At 46.0% G+C, this 23,705-nt stretch overlaps 1 protein-coding gene across 1 annotated transcript in view; it reads left to right on the top strand.

Moving 5' to 3' along the window:
- Window positions 1–23,705, top strand: part of LOC134910365 (transmembrane channel-like protein 1) — a 155,311-nt gene that overhangs the window by 45,152 nt on the left and 86,454 nt on the right. The window contains exons 10-13 of the mRNA XM_063918346.1: window positions 15,266–15,410; window positions 22,124–22,318; window positions 23,037–23,216; window positions 23,349–23,501. Of these exons, the coding sequence (XP_063774416.1) occupies window positions 15,266–15,410; window positions 22,124–22,318; window positions 23,037–23,216; window positions 23,349–23,501 (673 nt within the window). The remainder of the gene's footprint in view (window positions 1–15,265; window positions 15,411–22,123; window positions 22,319–23,036; window positions 23,217–23,348; window positions 23,502–23,705) is intronic.

Raw genomic sequence — 23,705 nt, 5'->3', positions numbered from 1 at the left:
GGGACCCTGTTTGACAGGAGTCAGGGGGGGTCCTTGCAGTCGGGGAAAGGGGTCCCATGTGTAAACATGGGACCGCTTTCAGTGCGTGGTTCGCGTTTCCGGTTTGTTTTTTTGCCAAGTACGTGGATTATAAAGAGGACACTTGCTACACTGGATTATGTGAGTATAATTTTTTTCACAGGTACCCCGTGGAGTCTACATGGAGAAGTGGACCGAGCCTCGTGTGAACATAGGTAAGTATGTGTGTATGTATATAGGTGTGCATGTATGTAATAAAGTTTAACTGTCACGGTGTGTGTGTCCTGTTTTTTTTGGGGTATTTTTTTGTAGTAGTACTACAGGTACCAGCGGGCCCGTTTGTCCACCGAATGCTGGTACTTGTGGTTCTCCAAGTACCAGCTTGCGGGGGAGGCTTGCTGGGACTTGTAGTACTGCTACAAAAAACAATATTCTTATTTTTTCACAAGGCTATCAGCCCCCCATCTGCCGCCCTTGGATGGGGGGGACAGCCTCGGGCTTCACCCCTGGCCCTTGGGTGGCTGGAGGTGGGGTACCCCGGCCAGGGGTGACTAGTTAGTTATTTAATGCCAGGGACGCAGGGACCTATATAAAAGTGTCCCCCGGCTGTGGCATTATCTCTCTGACTAGTGGAGCCTGGTGCTGGTTGATCAAATATGGGGGAACCCCTGTCATTTCCCCCCCCCATATTTTCCCCATATTTTTTCAACCAGGACTGGCTCAAAGAGCCCGAGGCTGGTTTTGCTTAGGAGGGGGGACCCCACGCATTTTTTTTCTTAAATTTAACCCTTTCACACCCCTTCCCACTGATCAACATGCACGGATCTCACGGATCCGTGCATGCCTATCAGAACACGGTAAAAAAAGCAGGTCTATTTTAAAACTGCTTTTTTTTACGATTTGTATTTTTTCACGGCAGTGTTTGGCTATTGCCGGCAGTGTTTGTGAAATAGAATTTTTAGTAAATTACCGAGTTGTATCAAATAACAGCCGTATTTGACAGATGGTGTATTCATTCGTATTTTTTTTCTTTGACTTAAAAAAAAAATACGAATGCCCTCATCACTGCCGAGAGTTGAGTTTAGTAAATTCCCGAGATGACACTTTGATGAAAAAACACCAAATCGGTCAAAATCGGGAGCTTAGTAAATATACCCAATTGACTGTCCAACATTCCTGTGTGAGGAAGATGAAATATGACAGCAGTCATCCTGTTGCAAAGCGGATAACTGAGGCCTTGACAGTTATGTTGGTGTTAGACATGCGTCCTGTATCCGCCATTAGTTCAGTGGTACTTAGGGAATTGTTTGAGGTAGTGTGTCCCCGGTACCAAATCCCATCTAGGTTCCACTTCACTAGGAAGGCGATACCGAGAATGTACAGGGATGTTATAAAAAGTGTCCTCAGGGGGTCATTCTGAGTTGATCGCTCATTGCCGATATTTGCAGCGCAGCGTTCAGGGCAAAAAATGGCATTTCTGCGCATGCGTATGCCCCGCAATGCACACGCATGACGTACGGGTACAACGAACGATGTGATTTTGCACAGGCTCTAGCGAAGATTTAAGTCGCACTGACGGCCGCAGAGTGATTGACATGAAGTGGGCGTTTCTGGGTGGCAACTGACCCTTTTCAGGGAGTGTTTGGAAAAATGAAAATGCACGCGGGCCAGTGAAAATGCAGGCGTGGCTGGGCGAACGCTGGGCGGGTGTGTGACATCAACAGCCAACCCTCCAATGTTAGAATCAACGCACACGAAGAGTAAATACAGGGCTGGTCTTGTTTTGCACAAAAAGATTTTGCAGGCGCTCTGCTGCACAAGCGTTCGCACTTCTGCTAAGCTAAAATACACTCCCCAGTGGGCGGCGGCATAGCGTTTGCACGGCTGCTAAAAACTGCTAGCGAGCGATCAACTCGGAATGACCACCTCAGTGTCTTGAAAAATGCAGCTGTACCTACTGTACACTTAACCATGGACATGTGGACAAGTGGAACAGGGCAGACTAAGGACTATATGACTGTGACAGCCCACTGGGTAGATGTATTGCCTCTCGCAGCAACAACAGCAGCGTCACCAGTAACAGGATTTGTGATATCGGACAACGCCACCAATATTGTGCGTGCATAACATCTGGGCAAATTCCAGCATGTCCCATGTTTTGCACATACAATTAATTTGGTAGTGCAGATTTTTTTGAAAAATAACAGGGGCATGCAGGAGATGCTGTCGGTGGCCCGAAAAATTGCGGGCCACTTTCGAAATTCAGCCACCGTGTGCTGAAGACTGGAGCGCCAGAAAACACTCCAGAACCTGTTCTGCCATCACCTGAAGCAAGAGGTGGTAATGAGGTGGAATTGAACACTCTATATGCTTCAGAGGATGGAGGAGCAGCAAAAGGCCATTCAAGCCTATACATCCACCTACGATAAAGGCAATGCTCCTGACTCAAGCACAGTGGAGAAGGATTTCCGTATTGTGCAAGGTTCTCCAACCCTTTGAACTTGCCACACGTGAAGTCAGTTCAGACACTGCCAGCTTGAGTCAGGTCATTCCCCTCATCAGGCTTTTGCAGAAGCAGCTGGAGAAATTGAAGGAGGAGCTAATACGGAGTGATTCCGCAAAGTATGTGTGACTTGTGGATGGAGCCCTTCATTCGCTTTGCCAGGATTCAAGGGTGAAATCAGAGCACTACATTTTGGCCACCGTGCTCGATCCTAGGTTAAAGCCTACTTTGTATCTCTCTTTTCCGGCAGACACAAGTCTGCAGAGGTTTAATGACCTGCTGGTCAGAAAATTGTCAACTCAAGCGGAACGTGACCCGTCAACATATCCTCCTTCATTTTTTCCCGCAACTGGGGCTGCGAGGAAAAGGATAAGATTTCCTAGCCCACCCGCTGGCGGTGATGCAGGGCAGTCAGGAGCAAGTGCTGACATCTGGTCCGGACTGAAGGACCTGCCAACGATTACTGACATGTCTACTGCCACTGCATAAGATTCTGTCACCATTGAAAGAATGGTAGAGGATTGTATGAGTGACAGCATCCAAGTAGGCATGTCAGACAGTCCGTATGTATACTGGCAGGAAAAAGAGGCAATTTGGATACCCTTTCATAAACTGGCTTTATTTTACCTATGTTGCCCCCCCCCTCCCCCTCCAGTGTATGCTCCGAAAGAGTGTTTAGTGCAGCCGGTAACCTTGTCAGCGATCGGCGTAGGAGGTTACTTCCACAAAATGTGGAGAAGATGATGTTCATCAAAATTAATGATAAATTCCTCTGGGAAGACCTTTACCAGCAATTGCCTCCAGAAAGTACACAGGGACTTGTGATGGTGAATTCCAGTGGGGACAAATTAATACTCTGTGAGGAGGAGGATGTACATACTAAAAGGGGTGAGGAATCGGAGGATGAGGATGAGGTCGACATCTTGCCTCTGTAGAGCCAGTTTGTGCAAGGAGAGATTGATTGCTTCTTTTTTGGTGGGGGCCCAAACAAACCAGTCATTTAAGCCACAGTTGTGTGGCAGACCCTGTCGCTGAAATGATTGGTTTGTTAAAGTGTGCATGTCCTGTTTATACAACATAAGGGTGGGTCGGAGGGCACAAGGACAATTCCATCTTGCACATCTTTTTCTTCTTTGCATCATGTGCTGTTTGAGGACTAGTTTTTTAAAGTGCCATCCTGTCTGACACTGCCGTACAACTCCAGGGGTACTGCCAGTGTCGGACTGGGGCATGTAGGGCCCACCTGGGGATTACAGTGGTAGTGGCCCATGTTAAGGGGTGTGGCCAGTCTGCAGAGCGGCTGTGGCCTACCACCTCATTGGTTTGACTAACCATTAGAGAGTGCAACGTCAGCCCCTTCATAAATATATACAGAAAATCCATCTGCTGCATGCATGATAATGTACCAGATTAATAACAGATTAATAACAGCAAAGCACTATAGAAAATAAACCATAGTCCAGTATAAGGTAACATGTGTATAATGTATAATTCAAGTACACAGTCTGGAACCTGATCATTAGAGCAGGAGGTGGGCCCCCAGGCAGTGGGGCCCACCGGTGGTTTCCCATGTTCCCCTGTGGGCCAGTCCAAGCCTGGGTACTGCCGTATAAATCCAGTCCAGTGGTGCTGTCTTTTGCTGCATCAGTCCAGTGGTGCTGTCTTGTGCTGCCATAAGTCCAGTGGTGGTGTTCTGTGCTGTATATTATTTACTCCAAATAAAAAGGTTATATACATTACTTATATTATTATCCAAATAATTTTTACATGGTTTGCCCTGTGTGGTGTAGGGATACGCTCGCCTGTGCTGCATATTTTCTCTAACGTCCTAGTGGATGCTGGGGACTCCGTAAGGACCATGGGGAATAGACGGGCTCCGCAGGAGACGGGGCACTTTAAGAAAGAATTTGGATACTGGTGTGCTCTGGCTCCTCCCTCTATGTCCCTCCTCCAGACCTCAGTTTGAATCTGTGCCCGGACGAGCTGGGTGCTGCTTAGTGAGCTCTCCTGAGCTTGCTAATAAGAAAGTATTTTGTCAGGTTTTTTTATTTTCAGAGAGATCTGCTGGCAACAGACTCTCTGCTACGTGGGACTGAGGGGAGAGAAGCAGCCCTACTCTCTGCAGATAGGGCCTGCTTCTTAGGCTACTGGACACCATTAGCTCCAGAGGGATCGTACACAGGATCTCACCCTTTGTCGTCCGATCCCGGAGCGCGCCGCCGTCCTCCTCGCAGAGCCGGAAGACAGAAGCCGGTGACAGAAGCAAGAAGACTTCAAAATCGGCGGCAGAAGACTCCAGTCTTCAAACTGAGGTAGCGCACCGCACTGCAGCTGTGCGCCATTGCTCCCACATTAAACTCACATACTCCGGTCACTGTAGGGTACAGGGCGCAGGGGGGAGCGCCCTGGGCAGCAATTAGGAACCTCTTGGCAAAAAGTGAGCATATATACAGTTGGGCACTGTATATATGCATGAGCCCCCGCCATTATTTTACACAGAAACGCGGGACAGAAGCCCGCCGCTGAGGGGGCGGGGCTTCTTCCTCAGCACTCACCAGCGCCATTTTCTCGCCACAGCTCCATTGAGAGGAAGCTCCCCAGGCTCTCCCCTGCAGAAACACAGTAGAAGAGGGTAAAAAGAGAGGGGGGGGGGGGCACATAAATTAGGCGCAAAAGCTTTATATACAGCAGCTACTGGGTTAACACTAAGTTACTGTGTGATTCCTGGGACATATAGTGCTGGGGTGTGTGCTGGCATACTCTCTCTCTGTCTCTCCAAAGGGCCTTGTGGGGGAACTGTCTTCAAAAAGAGCATCCCCTGTATGTGTGTGGTGTGTCGGTACGCTTGTGTCGACATGTTTGACGAGGAAGGCTATGTGGAAGCAGAGCGGGAGCAAATGAATGTGGGGTCGCCGCCGACGGCGCCGACACCTGATTGGATGGATATGTGGAAGGTTTTAAATGATAATGTTAATTCCTTGCATAAAAGGTTGGATAAAGCTGAAACCTTAGGACAGTCGGGGTATCAGCCCATGCCTGATCCTATGTCGCAGAGGCCGTCAAGTTCTCAGTAGCGCCCACTATCACATATTGTTGACACAGATATCGACACGGATTCTGACTCCAGTGTCGATGGCGATGATGCAAAGTTACAGCCTAAATTGGCTAAAGCCATCCGTTATATGATTATAGCAATAAAGGATGTGTTGCACATCACAGAGGAAACCCCAGTCCCTGACAAGAGGGTTCATATGTATGGGGAGAAAAGGCAGGAGGTGACCATTCCCCCTTCACATGAGCTAAATGAGTTATGTGAAAAGGCTTGGGAATCTCCAGATAAAAAAAACTGCAGATTTCCAAGAGGATGCTTATGGCGTATCCCTTTCCGCCATCGGACAGGTTACGCTGGGAATCCTCCCCTAGGGTGGACAAAGCTCTAACACGCTTATCCAAGAGGGTAGCCCTGCCGTCACAGGATACTGCCACCCTTAAAGATGCTGCGGATAGAAAGCAGGAGAGTACCCTGAAGTCCATTTATACACATTCAGGTACCTTACTAAGGCCGGCAATTGCGTCGGCCTAGGTGTGTAGTGCTGTAGCAGCATGGACGGATACCTTATCAGAGGAACTTGATACCTTAGACAAGGATACTATATTAATGACCCTGGGGCATATAAAAGATGCTGTCCTATATATGAGAGATGCTCAAAGAGACATTAGCCTTCTGGGCTCTAGAATAAATGCAATGTCGATTTCTGCCAGAAGGGTCCTGTGGACTCGGCAATGGACAGGCGATGCCGACTCAAAAAAGCACATGGAGGTTTTACCTTACAAGGGTGAGGAGTTGTTTGGGGAAGGTCTCTCGGACCTGGTCTCCACAGCTACTGCTGGAAAGTCAAATTTTTTGCCATATGTTCCCTCACAACCTAAGAAAGCACCGTATTACCAAATGCAGTCCTTTCGATCACAAAAAAGCAAGAAAGTCCGAGGTGCGTCCTTTCTTGCCAGAGGCAGGGGCAAAGGAAAGAAGCTGCATAACACAGCTAGTTCCCAGGAACAGAAGTCCTCCCCGGCTTCCACTAAATCCACCGCATGACGCTGGGGCTCCTCAGGCGGACCAAGGCCCGGTGGGGGCGCGTCTCAGAAATTTCAGCCACAAGTGGGTTCACTCCCAGGTGGATCCCTGGGCGATAGAGATTGTGTCTCAGGGATACAAGCTGGAATTCGAAGAGATGCCCCCTCACCGATACCTCAAATCAGCCCTGCCAGCTTCCCCCTTAGAGAGGGAAATAGTGTTAGCTGCAATTCACAAATTGTATCTTCAGCAGGTGGTGGTCAAGGTTCCCCTCCTTCAACAAGGAAAGGGTTATTATTCGACCATGTTTGTGATACCGAAACCGGACGGTTCGGTCAGACCCATATTGAATTTAAAATCCCTGAACATATACCTGAAAAGGTTCAAGTTCAAGATGGAATCGCTCAGAGCGGTTATCGCAAGCCTGAAAGGGGGGGATTTTATGGTGTCTCTGGACATAAAGGATGCATACCTTCATGTCCCCATTTATCCACCTCATCAGGCGTACCTCAGATTTGTGGTACAGGATTGTCATTACCAATTCCAGACGTTGCCGTTTGGTCTGTCCACGGCACCGAGAATATTTACCAAGGTAGTGGCGAAATGATGGTGCTCCTGCGAAAGTAAGGGGTCACAATTATCCCATACTTGGACGATCTCCTCATAAAGGCGAGGTCCAGAGAGCAGTTGCTGATCAGCGTAGCACGCTCTCGGGAAGTGTTACAACAGCACAGCTGGATTCTAAATATTCCAAAGTCGCAGTTGATTCCTACGACTCGTCTGCCGTTCCTGGGCATGATTCTGGACACAGACCAGAAGAGGGTTTATCTCCCGATGGAGAAGGCTCAGGAGCTCATGACACTGGTCAGAGACCTATTAAAACCAAAACAGGTGTCGGTGCATCACTGCACGCGAGTCCTGGGAAAGATGGTGGCATCATACGAGGCCATTCCCTTCGGCAGGTTCCATGCGAGGACTTTTCAATGGGATCTGTTGGACAAGTGGTCCGGATCACATCTATAGATGCGTTGGCTGATCACCCTATCCCCCAGGGCCAGGGTGTCTCTTCTGTGGTGGCTGCAGAGTGCTCACCTTCTCGAGGGCCGCAGATTCGGCATTCAGGACTGGGTCCTGGTGACCACGGATGCAAGCCTCCGAGGGTGGGGGGCAGTCACACAGGGAAGAAATTTCCAAGGTCTGTGGTCAAGTCAGGAGACTTGCCTTCACATCAATATCCTGGAACTAAGGGCCATATACAACGCCCTAAGTCAAGCGGAGACCCTGCTTCGCGACCAATCGGTGCTGATTCAGTCAGACAACATTACCGCAGTGGCTCATGTAAACCGCCAAGGCGGCACAAGGAGCAGGGAGGCGATGGCGGAAGCCACCAGAATTCTTCGCTGGGCGGAGAATCACGCGGGAGCACTGTCAGCAGTGTTCATTCCGGGAGTGGACAACTGGGAAGCAGACTTCCTCAGCAGGCACGACCTCCACCCGGGAGAGTGGGGACTTCATCAAGAAGTCTTCGCGCAGATTGCAAGTCGGTGGGAACTGCCACAGGTGGACATGATGGCATCCCGCCTCAACAAAAAGCTACAGAGGTATTGTGCCAGGTCAAGAGACCCTCAGGCGATAGCTGTAGACGCACTAGTGACACCATGGGTGTTCCAGTCGGTTTATGTATTTCCTCCTCTTCCTCTCATACCCAAGGTGCTGAGAATCATAAGAAAAAGAGGAGTGAGAACAATACTCATTGTTCCGGATTGGCCAAGAAGGACTTGGTATCCAGAGCTGCAAGAAATGCTCACAGAGGACCCATGGCCTCTGCCTCTAAGACAGGACCTGTTGCAACAGGGGCCCTGTCTGTTCCAAGACTTACCATGGCTGCGTTTGACGGCATGGCGGTTGAACGCCGGATCCTAGCAGAAAAGGGCATTCCGGATGAGGTTATTCCTACGCTGATAAAGGCTAGGAAGGACGTGACGGCTAAACATTATCACCGTATATGGCGAAAATATATTGCTTGGTGTGAGGCCCGGAATGCCCCTACGGAGGAATTCCAGCTGGGCCGTTTCCTTCACTTCCTACAGTCGGGAGTGACTTTGGGCCTAAAATTGGGTTCCATTAAGGACCAGATTTCGGCCCTATCCATTTTCTTTCAAAAAGAACTGGCTTTTCTTCCGGAAGTCCAGACGTTTGTAAAGGGAGTGCTGCATATTCAGCCTCCTTTTGTGCCTCCAGTGGCACCTTGGGATCTTAACGTGGTGTTGAGTTTCCTGAAGTCACACTGGTTTGCGCCACTCAAAACCGTGGAGTTAAAATTTCTCACGTGGAAGGTGGTCATGCTATTAGCCTTGGCTTCAGCTAGGCGTGTGTCAGAATTAGCGGCTTTGTCACATAAAAGCCCCTATCTGGTTTTCCATATGGACAGGGCAGAATTGCGGACCCGTCCACAATTTCTGCCAAAAGTGGTGTCATCCTTTCATATGAACCAACCTATTGTGGTGCCTGTGGCTACTCGCGACTTGGAGGATTCCGAGTTACTAGATGTGGTCAGGGCTTTGAATGTTTATGTAGCCAGAACGGCTAGAGTCAGGAAAACTGAGTCGTTGTTTATCCTGTATGCACCCAACAAGCTGGGTGCTCCTGCTTCAAAGCAAACTATTGCTCGCTGGATCTGTAACACGATTCAGCAGGCTCATTGCTGCGGCTGGATTGCCGCTTCCAAAATCAGTAAAAGTCCACTCCACAAGGAAAGTGGGCTCTTCTTGGGCGGCTGCCCGAGGGGTCTCGGCATTACAGCTTTGCCAAGTGGCTACTTGGTCAGGTTCAAACACTTTTGCAAAGTTTTACAAGTTTGATACCCAGGCTGAGGAGGACCTTGTGTTTGCTCATTCGGTGCTGCAGAGTCATCCGCACTCTCCCGCCCGTTTGGGAGCTTTGGTATAATCCCCATGGTCCTTACGGAGTCCCCAGCATCCACTAGGACGTTAGAGAAAATAAGATTTTACTTACCGGTAAATCTATTTCTTGTAGTCCGTAGTGGATGCTGGGCGCCCGTCCCAAGTGCGGACTTCTTCTGCAATACTTGTGTATAGTTATTGCTTAAATAAGGGTTATGTTTGGTTGCATCAGGGTTGATCTGATGCTCCGTTGTTGTTCATACTGTTAACTGGGTAAGTTTATCACAAGTTATACGGTGTGATTGGTGTGACTGGTATGAGTCTTGCCCTGGATTCCAAAATCCTTTCCTTGTACTGTCAGCTCTTCCGGGCACAGTTTCTCTAACTGAGGTCTGGAGGAGGGACATAGAGGGAGGAGCCAGAGCACACCAGTATCCAAATTCTTTCTTAAAGTGCCCTGTCTCCTGCGGAGCCCGTCTATTCCCCATGGTCCTTACGGAGTCCCTAGCATCCACTACGGAATACGAGAAATAGATTTACCGGTAAGTAAAATCTTATTATTATAATAGCTCCAAATTAAAGGGTTATTATTATCCAACTTAATTGTACAGGCTTTGCCATGTGTATGTGTGGTTTAGGGGTACGCTCTCCTGTGCCACCAATATTGTACATGTATTACATCTGGGCAAATTCCAGCATGTACCATGTTGTTTGTGCCGCACACTTGTGTCGCTTAGCTTAGTCATACAGTTACTAGTGATGAGCGGATTCGGTTTTACTCGGTTTTACTCGGTTCTCAAAACCGAATCTTATTGGCTATCCAAAACACGTGACATCAGTGAGTCAATAAGATTCGGTTTTGAGAACCAAGTAAAACCGAGTAAAACCGAATCCGCTCATCACTAACAGTTACGTCATTGCACCTCTTTTTCTTCTTTGCATGATGTGCTGTTTGGGGCTTAGTTTTTTTAAGTGCCATCCTGTCTGCAACTGCAGTGCCACTCCTAGGTAGGCCAGGTGTTTGTGCCGCACACTTGTGTCGCTTAGCTTAGTCATACAGCTACCTCATTGCCCCTCTTTTTCTTTTTTGCATGATGTGTTGTTTGGGGCCTTGTTTTTTTAAGTGCCATCCTGTCTGCAACTGCAGTGCCACTCCTATATAGGCCAGGTGTTTGTGCCGCACACTTGTGTTGCTTAGCTCAGACATACAGCTACCTCATTGCACCTCTTTTTCTTCTTTGCATGATGTGCTGTTTGGGGCCTAGTTTTTTTAAAGTGCCATCCTGTCTGCCATTGCAGTGCCACTGCTAGATGGGCCAGGTGTTTGTGCCGCACACTTGTGTAACTTAGCTTAGCCATCCAGCTACCTAATTGCACCTCTTTTTCTTCTTTGCATGATGTGCTGTTTGGGGCCTATTTTTTAAATCTGCCATCCTGTCTGCCACTGCAGTGCCACTCCTAGATGGGCCAGGTGTTTGTGCCGCACACTTGTGTCGCTTAGATAGTCATGCAGCCACCTCGGTGCAACCTTTTGGCCTAAAAACAATGGGGGTCATTCCGAGGTGATCGCTCGCTAGCAGTTTTTAGCAGCCGTGCAAACAGTAAGCCGCCGCTCTCTGGGAGTGTATCTTAGCTTAGCAGAAGTGCGAACGATTGCATCGTAGAACGGCTACAAAAAAAATTGTGCAGTTTCTGAGTAGCTTCAGACCTACTTAGCGCTTGCGATCACTTCAGACCGGATTTGACGTCACAAACACTCCCTGCGGACGGCCAGCCATGCCTGCATTTATCCTGGCACGCCTGCATTTTTTCGAACACTCCCTGAAAACGGTCAGTTGCCACCCAGAAACGCCCACTTCATGTCAATCACTCTGCGGTCATCAGTGCGAATGATAAGCTTCGCTAGACCTTGTGTGAAAATACATCGGCCGTTGTGAAAGTACGTTGCGCGTGCGCACTGTGCCGCATACGCATGCGCAGAAGTGCCGGTTTTTCCTTAATCGCACCGCAGCGAACATTTTCAGCTAGCGATCATCTCGCTACTTGGAAATGAGTGGAAATGAATGTTATTGATGTTAATAATACCGTAGGATCAAAATGACCCCCAAATGATGTGATTTTAGGTGTTTTTATGTTTTTTTCAAAAATCATCCAGATCCAAAACCAAAACATGAAAGGGTGGTTTTGGCAAAACCAATCCAGATCCAAAACATGAGCATGGAACCAGAACCAAAACACAAAAAGTGCCCGCCGCACATCTCTAATATAAGCCCTCCCTGGTGTACAGCCATGAATCTTAACGCAAGGGCTGAGACCATGGCCGGATTAACAATGGGGCGGATGGAGCTGCAGCTCCAAGCCCCCCATTGAAAATAGGCCCACAGAGCTCCCTGCAGTGCAGGCAGTACTGTAGCCAGTGCTGACAGGAAAAAAAAACATTTCCTGTCAGCGCATACATCAGCTCACTCACCTCCACCCCAAACTGGTCAGCCTGTGTCCTGACCGCTACGTGTTGCAAGGGGGCGGGGCTTCGGACGGGCAAGGGGCGGGGCTTCGGCAGACAAGGGGGCGGAGCCACGGAAATAGTTCCTAGACAGCAGCCTCCTGTCAAGACCCTTCCCCTCTTTAATGAGGTATTGTTATTGTATAAGCTGCAGCAGGAATGGTATGCTGCCGCAAAAGCAATTATCTTTTGATGAAAAAGGGGGCGGGGCTTCAGATGGGTTCGAGGGCGGAGCCTCGGAGAGGGGAAGGGTCTTGACAGGAGGCTTCTGTCTTTTAGGAGAGCTGGGTCCTTGGATGTCAGAGCTGAGGGAGCATGCAAAACCATGTGAGTAGCAGCCCACACCAGGCCCTGTGTAAGTGGTGTCTATGTCAGTAAGTTTTGAAGGGTAGGTGGGGGGGGGAATGTGTGTGTGTGTGTGTGTGTCGCTAAGTAAGTAGTGTCTGTCAGTAAGTAGTAGTGTCAGTGTCAGTAGGTTTTGTGTTTGTGTGTGTCAGTAAGTTTTGCATTGTGTCTGTGTCAGTAAGTTTTGCATTGTGTCTGTGTCAGTAAGTTTTGCATTGTGTGTGTGTGTGTGTGTGTGTGTGTGTGTGTGTGTGTGTGTGTAAGTTTTGTGTTGTGTCGTGTGTGTCAATATGTTTTGCGTTGTGTGTGTGTGTTAGTCAGTCCTGCAAGTGTGGCGGTACGCTCCGGTACGGCGTACCATTAAGAATGTGTCTGCCAGTACGCCATACCCCCGCCACACTGTAAAACACCACCACCAAGCTCCTAGATCGCCGCCAGTACCTTCTTCCTTTTCCAGGAAAAGGACTGCTGGGAGCATGAAGGTGATGTCATCACCCTCCCGCACCTGGCAGACTGGCAGAGAAAAAGTGACGATGGGGTGCCGGGCCTGCGGTGTGTGGGTGGTATTCAGTATACCAGTTGTTGGGATGCCGGCGCACAGTATACCGGCACCGGAATCCCTACAACCGGCATACCGACACCTTTTCTCCCTCTTGGGGGTCCACGAACCCCCTGGAGGGAGGATAGCGTGGCGCTTACGCGCGGCCCCGGGACCGCAGCCAGCCCGCCCGCAAGGGGCTCATTTGCGCTCGCCCTGCTGTTGGCAAGTCGGCAGTCGGGATCCCGGCGCCGGTATGCTGGCCGCCGGGGACCCGGCCGCCGGCAACTCATACTACACCCCGGTGAGTAACTCTAATGGTTGAGACCCCTCCGCACAAGTACAATGAGGCGGCACTCCCGAGTTTTGCTGGTGCATTAAGACTTATTAATCCAGAATCTTACTAAATAAATCTTACTGCACCAGCAAGACTCGGGAGTGCTGCCTCATTGTACTCTGTCCACAGCTTGAAAAACCGAAGGAGGGCACTGGAGCAAATATTCACATTATAACAGGATGAGTGCTGGGTACATAGCTTATATATAATATTTTGTATTCTATAACTAGGGTCACATCCTGCTGTCCTTGTCTCTGTAGTCCGCTGGGATAGGGGGTGTCTGTGCCATGGATTCACATAATATATAACCACTCCACCTAGTGTCACATGGTCACATCCCTTAATGACATGTGACCACGCCCACGGCACGCAGGCACAGTACCATTGAGAAAAAAATTCTGTGTGCACCACTGGTGTCAGTAAGAAGTGTCTGTCAATAAGTAATGTTTGTGTCAGTACATTTTGCATGGTGTCTGTGTCAGTAAGTTTTGTGTTGTGTGTGTCAGTAAGTAGTGTCTGTCAGTAAGTGGTGGGTGTCTGTGTCAATAAGTTTTGTGTTGTGTGTGTGTGTGTGTCAGTAAGTAGTGTCTGTCAGTAGGTTTTGTACTGTGTGTGTGTGTGTGTGTGTGTGTGTGTGTGTGTGTCAGTAAGTAGTGTCTGTCAGTAAGTGGTGGGTGTCTGTGTCAGTAAGTTTTGTGTTGTGTGTGTGTGTCAGTAAGTAGTGTCTGTCAGTAGGTTTTGTACTGTGTGTGTGTCAGTAAGTAGTGTCTGTCAGTAACTTGGGTGTCTGTTTCAGTAATACCCCTTTCACACCGCAAAAATAACCTGGTATAGACTGGGTATATTGCTGGGTCGACACGTTCCGATGTGTGTTGTGAAAGGGGTCATGGGCGAATTCTGGATTGCCTGACCCGGTAATTCAACCCGGGAATAAAGAAAGGTTATTCCCGGGTTAAATACCAGGTCCGGTGCAGTGTGAACGGGTCACCCAGGTCGATGCAACCCGGGACCCGTTCACTGCATAGGGATGATCTCATCTTCAAGCGCCGCCTCTGCACCTGATGCCGACTCCATCTCCACCCACAGATGGCAACCCGAACCGGCAAATTGCTGGGTCGGGTTGGCGGTGTGTAGGGTCAAATGCCGGGTCCCACCCAGGAGTGGACCCATTTCCAATTCCCAGGTGGAACCCGGCATTGTGATGTGAGAGCGGTATAAGTATTGTGTTGTGTGTGTGTCAGTTAGTAATGTCTGTGTCAGTGAGTTTATCTGTGTTGTGCGTGTGTGTCAGTCAGTAATATATATCAGTAAGTGGTGTCTGTGTAGGTAAGTTTTGTGTTGTGAGTGTGTGTGTTAGTAAATAGTGTCTGTCAGTAAGTGGTGATTGTGTCAGTAAGCTTTCTGTTGTGTGTGTGTGTGTGTGTGTGTGTGTGTGTGTCAGTAAGTAGTGTCTGTCAGTAAGTGGTGACTGTGTCACTCACATGGCATAGGCCACACCCCCTATTTAGACCACACCCACACCACACTGATCACATCCCCACATCACTAGTCACACCACCGCAGCGCTTGTCACACCTCCTGCCGAGGCACACAATAGGCCCTTCCTAAATTTCAGCTCCAGGCCCATATGGACCTTAATTTGGCACTGGCTGAGACGCCCACTTTGTGTGTCTTTAGACTCTACAATCCCACTTCGTGTGCCTTTAGATGTTACTTTGGACCTCCTCACATAGCCACAATCCCAGTGTGTGGTTATTATTAATACACTTACTGTAGGCAATACTTAATTTTGTTTTTGCTTTGAATAGCAGTTATAAGACATTATAATTATTGGGTCTAGAATTTTATAATGTCTGTACAATTAAGCAAGATTTAGTTGCCCACAATGTTTTATGCAAAAGAACAGAGCCAAGAGCTAAGAGCACTAGGTAAATATTGTATGTTTGAGATGTATATACTGTAAAACAGATATTCTAGGAGGTGATAACATTTGCAAAATATGGTATCTTTCTCTTACCCTAAATTCTCATCTTCCAATTGCAGAATGGCTAAGAATGCTAATGAAGATGGTGGAGGAGATGATAACAGCTTTAATTTTAGCTGGAAAATGTATACAAGTTGGGATTTTCTCATTGGAAACCCAGAAACAGCTGACAATAAATTTGCATCTATAACAACTAGTTTCAAAGTAAGACAATTATATGAATTCTCACTGTTGAGTTCAGAATCAGGATTGATGGTTTTGATTAGAGCGTTGCACATTAATTTATGTTCAATACTGCTTCTTCTGTCATGATTCCTTATTTCTTCAGTTCAGGAATGCACTTTAAATAGAACTAAAGCCAGCTCTTTCACTGGTTTAATGGGGGGTCATTCCGAGTTGTTCGCTCGCAAGCTGCTTTTAGCAGCTTTGCACACGCTAAGCCGCCGTCTACTGGGAGTGAATCTTAGCTTATCAAAATTGCGAACGAAAGATTCGCAATATTGCGAAAAGACTTCTCTGTGCAGTTTCTGAGTAGCTCGAGACTTACTCTGCCAGTGCGATCAGTTCAGTGCTTGTCGTTCCTGGTTTGACGTCACAAACACACCCAGCGTTCGCCCAGACACTCCTCCGTTTCTCCAGCCACTCCCGCATTTTTCCCAGAAACGGTAGCGTTTTTTCACACACACCCATAAAATGGCCAGTTTCCGCCCAGAAACACCCACTTCCTGTCAATCACATTACGATCACCAGAACGAAGAAAAAACCTTGTAATGCCGTGAGTAAAATACCTACCTGCATAGCAAATTTACTTGGCGCAGTCGCACTGCGGACATTGTGCATGCGCATTAGCGACTAATCGCTCAGTTGCGAGAAAAAAATAACGAGCGAACAACTCGGAATGACCCCCAATGTTCTTGTATCAACTTGTAAGTGTTGTTTCAGTTTATTCATCCATAAACTAATAGTGCCTTTGCCAACTTATTTATACTGCAAGACCATCACAAAAGTTGAGAGCAGTAGTGATAGCCTATATACTGTACAATATATTTTCAGAAAACAAGTGCTGTATAGCTACAGTATATGTTAGTGCCCAGCAACACAGTACAGGCACACAGTAAAAGAATTGGAATTAGACTTTAAAACTATCTGCAAAACTCCTGGCAGGGATGAATCAATGTATATAATTTTACTGTACTAGCTCCCTCTACTGACTTTTTACAGGACTGCATCAGGCACAGTGATTCCATTGTATGCAGCATTTTCAGTGTGAGGTAATTGTGTTTCTTCTAGTCATACAATCAGGATGTACTTTCTATATAGTATATACAATGTCCTCTTACTAAAAAGAGGTAATTCCAAAATAATTGCGAGTCAAAAAATGATGAGTGAACAGAAAAGGTAAGTAGACCCGCATTGGTCATCCAAACATTATAAGATACTAAATAACATAAACATCAAAAAAATAATAATCAAATACAATAACAAACAGTAAAATGCTTGGTCTGTAGAGGAAAAGACCAAAGTAAATATTACATTATCAAAAATATCAGGCCTATAATAGAAAAGATGATAAAAGACAAAAAGCAAAACAAACTGATGACTCAATGGTCAGTGACGTGGTACATTATAAGAAAAATATTTATATTTATACTAGGTCAATGCCCTTCTAGATAAGTCTGGCAATCACTATATGCAAACAATATAATACCTGTTCAAAACGATGTAAATCCGTGTACGGCAGTGCAATGTATGTAACAGGTATAATATAAATGTCAGTGTATGGACTTTAATCCAATAAGGTCATGGTAATAATTACATTGCATTGTCTCCTTCAAAATAAAATAAAAATTTTTTTTTAACCAAAATTATGTGAAAAAGGGTGTTTTAACACCCTTTTCATGTTATTTTAGTATCACCTGAATGCATTAAAATGCTTTTTGAGCATTTTTCATTAAAAAACTGCTCCAAGCTCTTTAATTCTCATTTTTTTTAGTAACCAGATAGCATTTCTCATACCTATAATGGGAAATGTAATATGGAAGAATTTACTAAGAAAAAAAATCACAGCAGTGAGCCCTGTCATAATAATAATATCTTCAGATAGCATAATCACAGGACTCACTGCGGAATCCTACCTCTTGCTCAGCTTTCTCTGCCCACTAACAGAGAAAGCTGTGCAGGGACCCGGCCAGTGTGATCAGCTAATCACTGTCAAAAAAAAGAGTACTTACCCAGTGACCAGTGCTCAGGTGAGGGCTGCCGGTGATCGGATCCTCCTGCGCTACTGCATGACCCCTGGTGCAGTAAAGTGAAGCAGCAGCTCACTTTACAGCACCGGTGGTCACAGCAGGAAGAGCATCTGATAACCATCAGCACTCCGTTTACTGGTCCCTGGGCACTGTAGTAGTGAAGGGGGGAGGCCTGGCGGCGGTGGCAGCGATCTTGGTTGAGTATGCGAAGCACATACTTGGGGTATTTTTCATTAAAAATACCCCAATATCTCTACCGAGTGGAATTGCAGGGACAGAGCTTTTCTGCAAGTTCTGTGTTTTTCTGTGATTATTGGTACATCCATGTGTTGTAATCAATTATTGCATTTCGGATTGGGACAATTTTATCAGAACACATCCGCATCCTCAGATGCAGATTGTGATAAATCGGTCCCATAGGCTCGTATTAATGGTAGAGAAGAGCTTAATAATAAGAAATAGTCCCTCCAATATTGTACGGAGAGGGTAGCTGCTGCACAGTATTTTCCAAGTGGCAGTGGACAATGTGTGAGCGGACCCCATCCTATACTTGGTGATAGGAGAACAGATGAAGTGATCTGATGTTCCAGGACATATTTGTCTAATTATGTGTTGGTAGTGTTCATTATCACTATTTATTGCATAATATTGATGCGATATACAGTAGTTTTAAGTGGAAATTCATAAATACTTACCTATCCGGCGAAGCAGTCTGAAAAGCAGCCCCTCACCCCTCTTTGTGTGATCCTGGTGGAAGTGCAGTACTTGCAGATACCACATTCTCGGATATGAGGACCCGACTGTGCAGCAGATCATCAGGTTCAGCAAGTCTGCTGTGGGGGTAAACAGATAAGCTGGAATTCAGCAGCTCGTCCCTTTCCTGGTGGTGGCAGACATTCACCTGTAGCGTAGCTGTTGCTGGCCACACATTGAGGAGCACCAGCCCCAATTACCCCCAGCAGTATGGGGAAGGAGTGCCTTTCCTCGCCTGCATGTAGCTCTGTGCTCTGCAGGGCAGAATGCCATCAGCAGGAGGCAGCAAAGTGAAGATGTCAGTCACTCACTACCTAGGTCAGCGGTGCATTGACTGTAGGAAGGCTGCTACGGGTCATTGTGCTGTTGCCTGCTGTGTGTTTGTGCATCCCTAACTGGTAGAGGAGGAGGCAGGCAAACACACACACACACACACACACACACACACACACACACACACACACACACATTACGCCCCCAACCCAACCCTGATAACTTATCTTTCTACAGCTGGGCTGATTGACTCATAGGGGTATATGCAATTAGCGGCGAATCGCGGCAATTTTTCGGCCGTTTTTTAATTCGACACAATTCGACCGTCTAATTTCGGCAAGTGGGTGCCGAAATTGACCATATTCAATGAAAAACGGATTCGACAGTCCCGCTGACGAAAAACGGCCGATTTGACGGATTTTGTTCTGATTTTTTAAAAACGGGAAAAAACGGGGGGGAAAATTGCATGGGGTCCCCCCTCCAAAGCATAACCAGCCTCGGGCTCTTTGAGCCGGTCCTGGTTCTAAAAATCCGGGGGGAAAAATGTCATGGGATCCCCCGTATTTTTAAAACCAGCACCGGGCTCTGCGCCTGGTGCTGGTGCAAAAAATACGGGGGACAAAAAGAGTAGGTGTCCCCCGTATTTTTTACACCAGCATCGGGCTCCACTAGCTGGACAGATAATGCCACAGCCAGGGCTCACTTTTATACAGCGCTTTTTTTTTTTGCCAAGTACGTGGATTATAACCTGGACACTGGATTGAGGTGAGTATAATTTTTTTCACAGGTACCCCGGATTCTTCAGTGACGAGGGGGGCGTGGCTGTCGGCGGGTAAACATAGGTAAGTATGTATGTGTCGGCATGTATGAAATAAAGTTTTACTTTCACGGTGTGCGTGTCCTGTTTTTATTTGGGTATTTTTTTCCCAGTAGAACTACAGGTACCAGCGGGCCCGTTTTTCTCCCGCATGCTGGTACTTGTGGTTCTCCAAGTACCAGCTTGCGGGGGAGGCTTGCTGGGACTTGTAGTACTACTGGAAAAAACAATATTCTTTCATTTTTCCAAAGGCTATCAGCCCCCCATCCGCAGCCCTTGGATGGGGGGACAGCCTCGTGCTTCACCCCTGGCCCTTGGGTGGCTGGGGGGGGGACCCCTTGATTGAAGGGGTCCCCACTCCCTCAGTGTACCCCGGCCAGGGGTGACTAGTTGGATATTTAATGCCACGGCCGCAGGGCGCTGTATAAAAGTGACTCCCGGCTGTGGCATTATCTGTCCAGCTAGTGGAGCCCGATGCTGGTGTAAAAAATACGGGGGACCCCTACTCTTTTTGTCCCCCGTATTTTTTGCACCAGCACCAGGCGCAGAGCCCGGTGCTGGTTTTAAAAATACGGGGGATCCCCTGTCATTTCCCCCCCCAGATTTTTAGAACCAGGACCGGCTCGAAGAGCCCGATGCTGGTTATGCTTTGGAGGGGGGACCCCACGCCATTTTTTTTCGGGATTTTACCATTCCATTTAAAAAAAAAAAAAAAATATATATATATATATATATATATATATATTTTTTTTTTATTTTTTTTTAAATATATAAATAATACTTGTGCCTCCAAAATAGACAAACCAAGTACCTAATCCCTTCTAATATAAATAGATATGCTATTACCAATAAAAAAACCACCAAAAAAAACATGTTTTAAATTTTTTTTATTAGATTCCCCCACCAAAGTGTGGCGGATTGAAAATGACAAATTTACTGTCTAAAAGCACTGTTGTCGAATTTCCAAACTTCAACTGAATATACTTTTGGCGAATTGATGCATTTGTACCATTGCAGAAATGTCGAATTTGACAAATGTCGAATTTCAAAAAGTCGAATTTTGAAAGTCCGTTTTTTTGACGGAAAGTACTGAATTGCATTGTCGATTTTTTTTTTTCTGGCGAAAAAGTCCAGTTTTTCGACAATTTCGGGAATTCGACCGCAATTGCATATACCCCTTAGAGTCTGCTGACAAGGTGAGTGGCCCCTGGGCACCTCTGACTAGCTGGTTACAGAGAAGGGGGCGGAGAAGACGGGTATGAGGCAGTAGACAGCAGTATTCACTGCTTTTCTCCCATTAGCAGCCTCCTTACGCCATCAAGAGATGACAAACTTATTTGAGAAGCATAAAGGAAAGCAGAGCTTTCTGTAATTCTATGAATCGCTCTCCCCATACTACTGGTGAATCGATCCAGTTATGGAGCAGGGGTGCTGTTGGAGAACTCTGAGATTTCTCTACAGTAACCCCGTCTGTGAATATTATGAAGCAGTGAGAAGCCCTGGTTTCAGTTAAAATAGTCATGAATAGACCCAAAGTCTTATGATGTCAACACAGGCTCATATCTCCAGGTTAAAACCCAATGAGAGTGCCCAAAAAATAGATGATCAATAAGGAGAAGACGTTCCTATTTTAATTAGATAACTAATCTATGATCTAGATAAAACAAGCCAGTTGCTACTTCCGTGTGTGTGTGTATATGTGTGTGTTCCCAGCAAACAGCTGGTCAGCAGCCCTGCCTATCCCTCCAATGTCTGAAGGAAGGAAAGATGGGACCACCTGTATGAGTGAAATACCCGTGTCCCTGATGTTGTGACAGTGCAGGAGAACACAATGGGTAACACTTAGACACTAGGTAGTCCCCAAAAGAAAAAATATCTTTGAGTTTCTACACAATGCCACCACAAAAGTGTTGCTTGTAATATGCAGAGGAATTCTCCATTTACTCTGTGGGAACTCCATGTGACGCATCCCTGCGTTTCTCATTTTGCTGCCTGGTCTCTAGCTTTGTCTTTTCCTCCATGAACCAGGCATTTTAGTGTGTGTTATTGTATTTGATTGGTGTTTTGTTTGATGTTTATGTTTTGTATTATATAACTTTTCGTTGAACAATGCAGTCTCTTTTAAACATACCAATAAAGGTATGTACATAGCTATAGTAGGTGTAGGGATTGCCATTGCTATGGAGCCCACCTCTACAGGTACCCTGGAATTGCTCCCTAAGCACTGCGTGTGGCATAACATGAACTGGGTGCACTCTGTTATATAATGGGAACTAAGGCACAAAAATTGGGCAAAACTTTAAATAGAGCACCGCTATCAGGACCTACCACCCTCAAGTGTTTTGGTTCAGATTCCTTTTTTTTTCTGGCTTCGAATCAATAAAAAAAAAAAATGATAAAAATCGATAAAATCATGTAATTTTTGCAATCCAAAACCTGAAATTTGGATTTAAAATCCGAATTCTGAATGGTGGGCACATCCAAGATCTCCTTGGGAGATCCAGACTGAGTATTGGTTTGATTTCAAATCTACCAAATGCAGGTTGGATTTGGATTTCTGGAGAACCAAACACCACATCTCTTACCAAGAAGAGCCCCTGCTGTCTCTGATTAGTTGGTGCTACTAAACAATTGTTTCCATATTTCCTCTCATCATTTAGCATGTAGCTATTCTAAAAGCAACGCTGCTATAACCCTTGCTAAGTAGGAGCAACTCTGTAACTTCACAGTATTGAGTTGAGACTATTTGTATTAAGTGATGGTTTTATTTGTAGCAATACATATTTTAAGATCAATCATTTTCTTTTTTCACTTCCATTTCACAGGAATCAATTTTAGAAGAACAAGAAAACAGAAAGGAAGAAAATATTCACTTAGTCAGATTTCTCAGAGTTCTTGCAAACTTCCTAGTAATGTGCACTCTGGCGGGCAGTGGTTATCTTATTTATTTTGTTGTACGCAGGTCCCAGCAATTTGCTTTGGAAGGTTTGGAAAACCATGGCTGGTGGGAGCGGAATGAAGTTAGTATTATTATTATTATTAAAATAGCTTTATTTTCAGTTAAGATACTTTTTTTTACTGTATTTTTTCTTACCTAGTTGATTACACTGACATAAACCTTTCGAATACGTATTACTACTTTGACTAAACTTATAAGAACTGTTTGATATTTATTAGCAATCACTTCAAGAAAGTCACAAGAACAGTCATTTTTATGACTAGAAGCATCAAACAAATATTTGTAGTATTCAATCATCATCAAAAGTATTTCTATTTTTTAAAAAGTGCTTGGGTGCAGTTGCTGAGAGAGCCAGCCAGAAGCCACAATGAAAGCCTCATTGGTTCCGCCCTAAGACTACGGTTTGGAATTGTATGTTATGTTGAATGAGTCAAGGTGCCGTGTGTGAGACGTAAGTCTGGCAGATGATTCTTGAGCAGATTTGCCAAAGGCTTTGCAAAATCCGCTATTGCCAGAAGGCCACAACAAATGGCTCTTCCACAGTGAGTGCACTCCATGGCCAGGTTCATGCTCAGAGATAGCCAACCCCAGTTGCTAGCAGCATAGTGCATTCCCATCCTAGAGACCAGTCATTACTAGAGGTTTAAAGTCAACAAAAATGTTCTTAATTGAAACAATTAATTATTGGTCCTCAGTCAAACATCTGTGCTAATGTTAAACATATTGTAGCATTAATTAATTGTGAACATAATGTATATTTGTGCGTTTTGTTTTGATAGGTGAATACGGTCATGTCTCTTTTAGGAATGTTTTGCCCAACAATGTTTGATGTGGTTAGTGGGCTGGAAAACTACCATCCTCGCATAGCATTAAGATGGCAACTTGGCCGCATATTTGCTCTTTTTCTGGGTAACTTGTACACTTTCCTAATTGCTCTCATGGATGAAATTAATCTTAAGGTACAGTGAAGAATATTTGAATTGTATTGTAGAATAATATTAATCTTCAGTCATAGAAAACTAACGTGTTAATGTATGGAAATATTTTCTCATAGTTCTACTGTATAAGCTTTTTGTCAATGTTTTCCACAGCGTCAAGAAGAGAAGATTGTGCAGCATAATATGACAGCGTGGTACGCCAATATTTATAATGCATCCTTTGTAGAAAATTCTACAGGACCTCCTTTTCAAGTTGATCCATCCGATGTCCCTAGGGGACCTTGCTGGGAGACAATGGTGGGCCAGGTCAGTTAGTTTTTAATGGGGAATTATTTATATGACTTGTGACTTTAAACAGGTAGCAGCAATACAAATGAAACAGAAGTTGGAAGGAATTGGACATATATATATACAATGGAGGAAAGGCAAGTATACTAGTGCAAATAGTACATATGTGCTAAAGGGGATACCACTATCTTTCTAATGTAACCGTTGTGAAAACGCTGGACC

This window comes from Pseudophryne corroboree, chromosome 1 (genome assembly GCF_028390025.1).
Source record: "Pseudophryne corroboree isolate aPseCor3 chromosome 1, aPseCor3.hap2, whole genome shotgun sequence".
In the NCBI taxonomy this organism is placed as follows: Eukaryota; Metazoa; Chordata; class Amphibia; order Anura; family Myobatrachidae; genus Pseudophryne; species Pseudophryne corroboree.
This window is presented reverse-complemented; position numbering and strand designations above follow the sequence as displayed.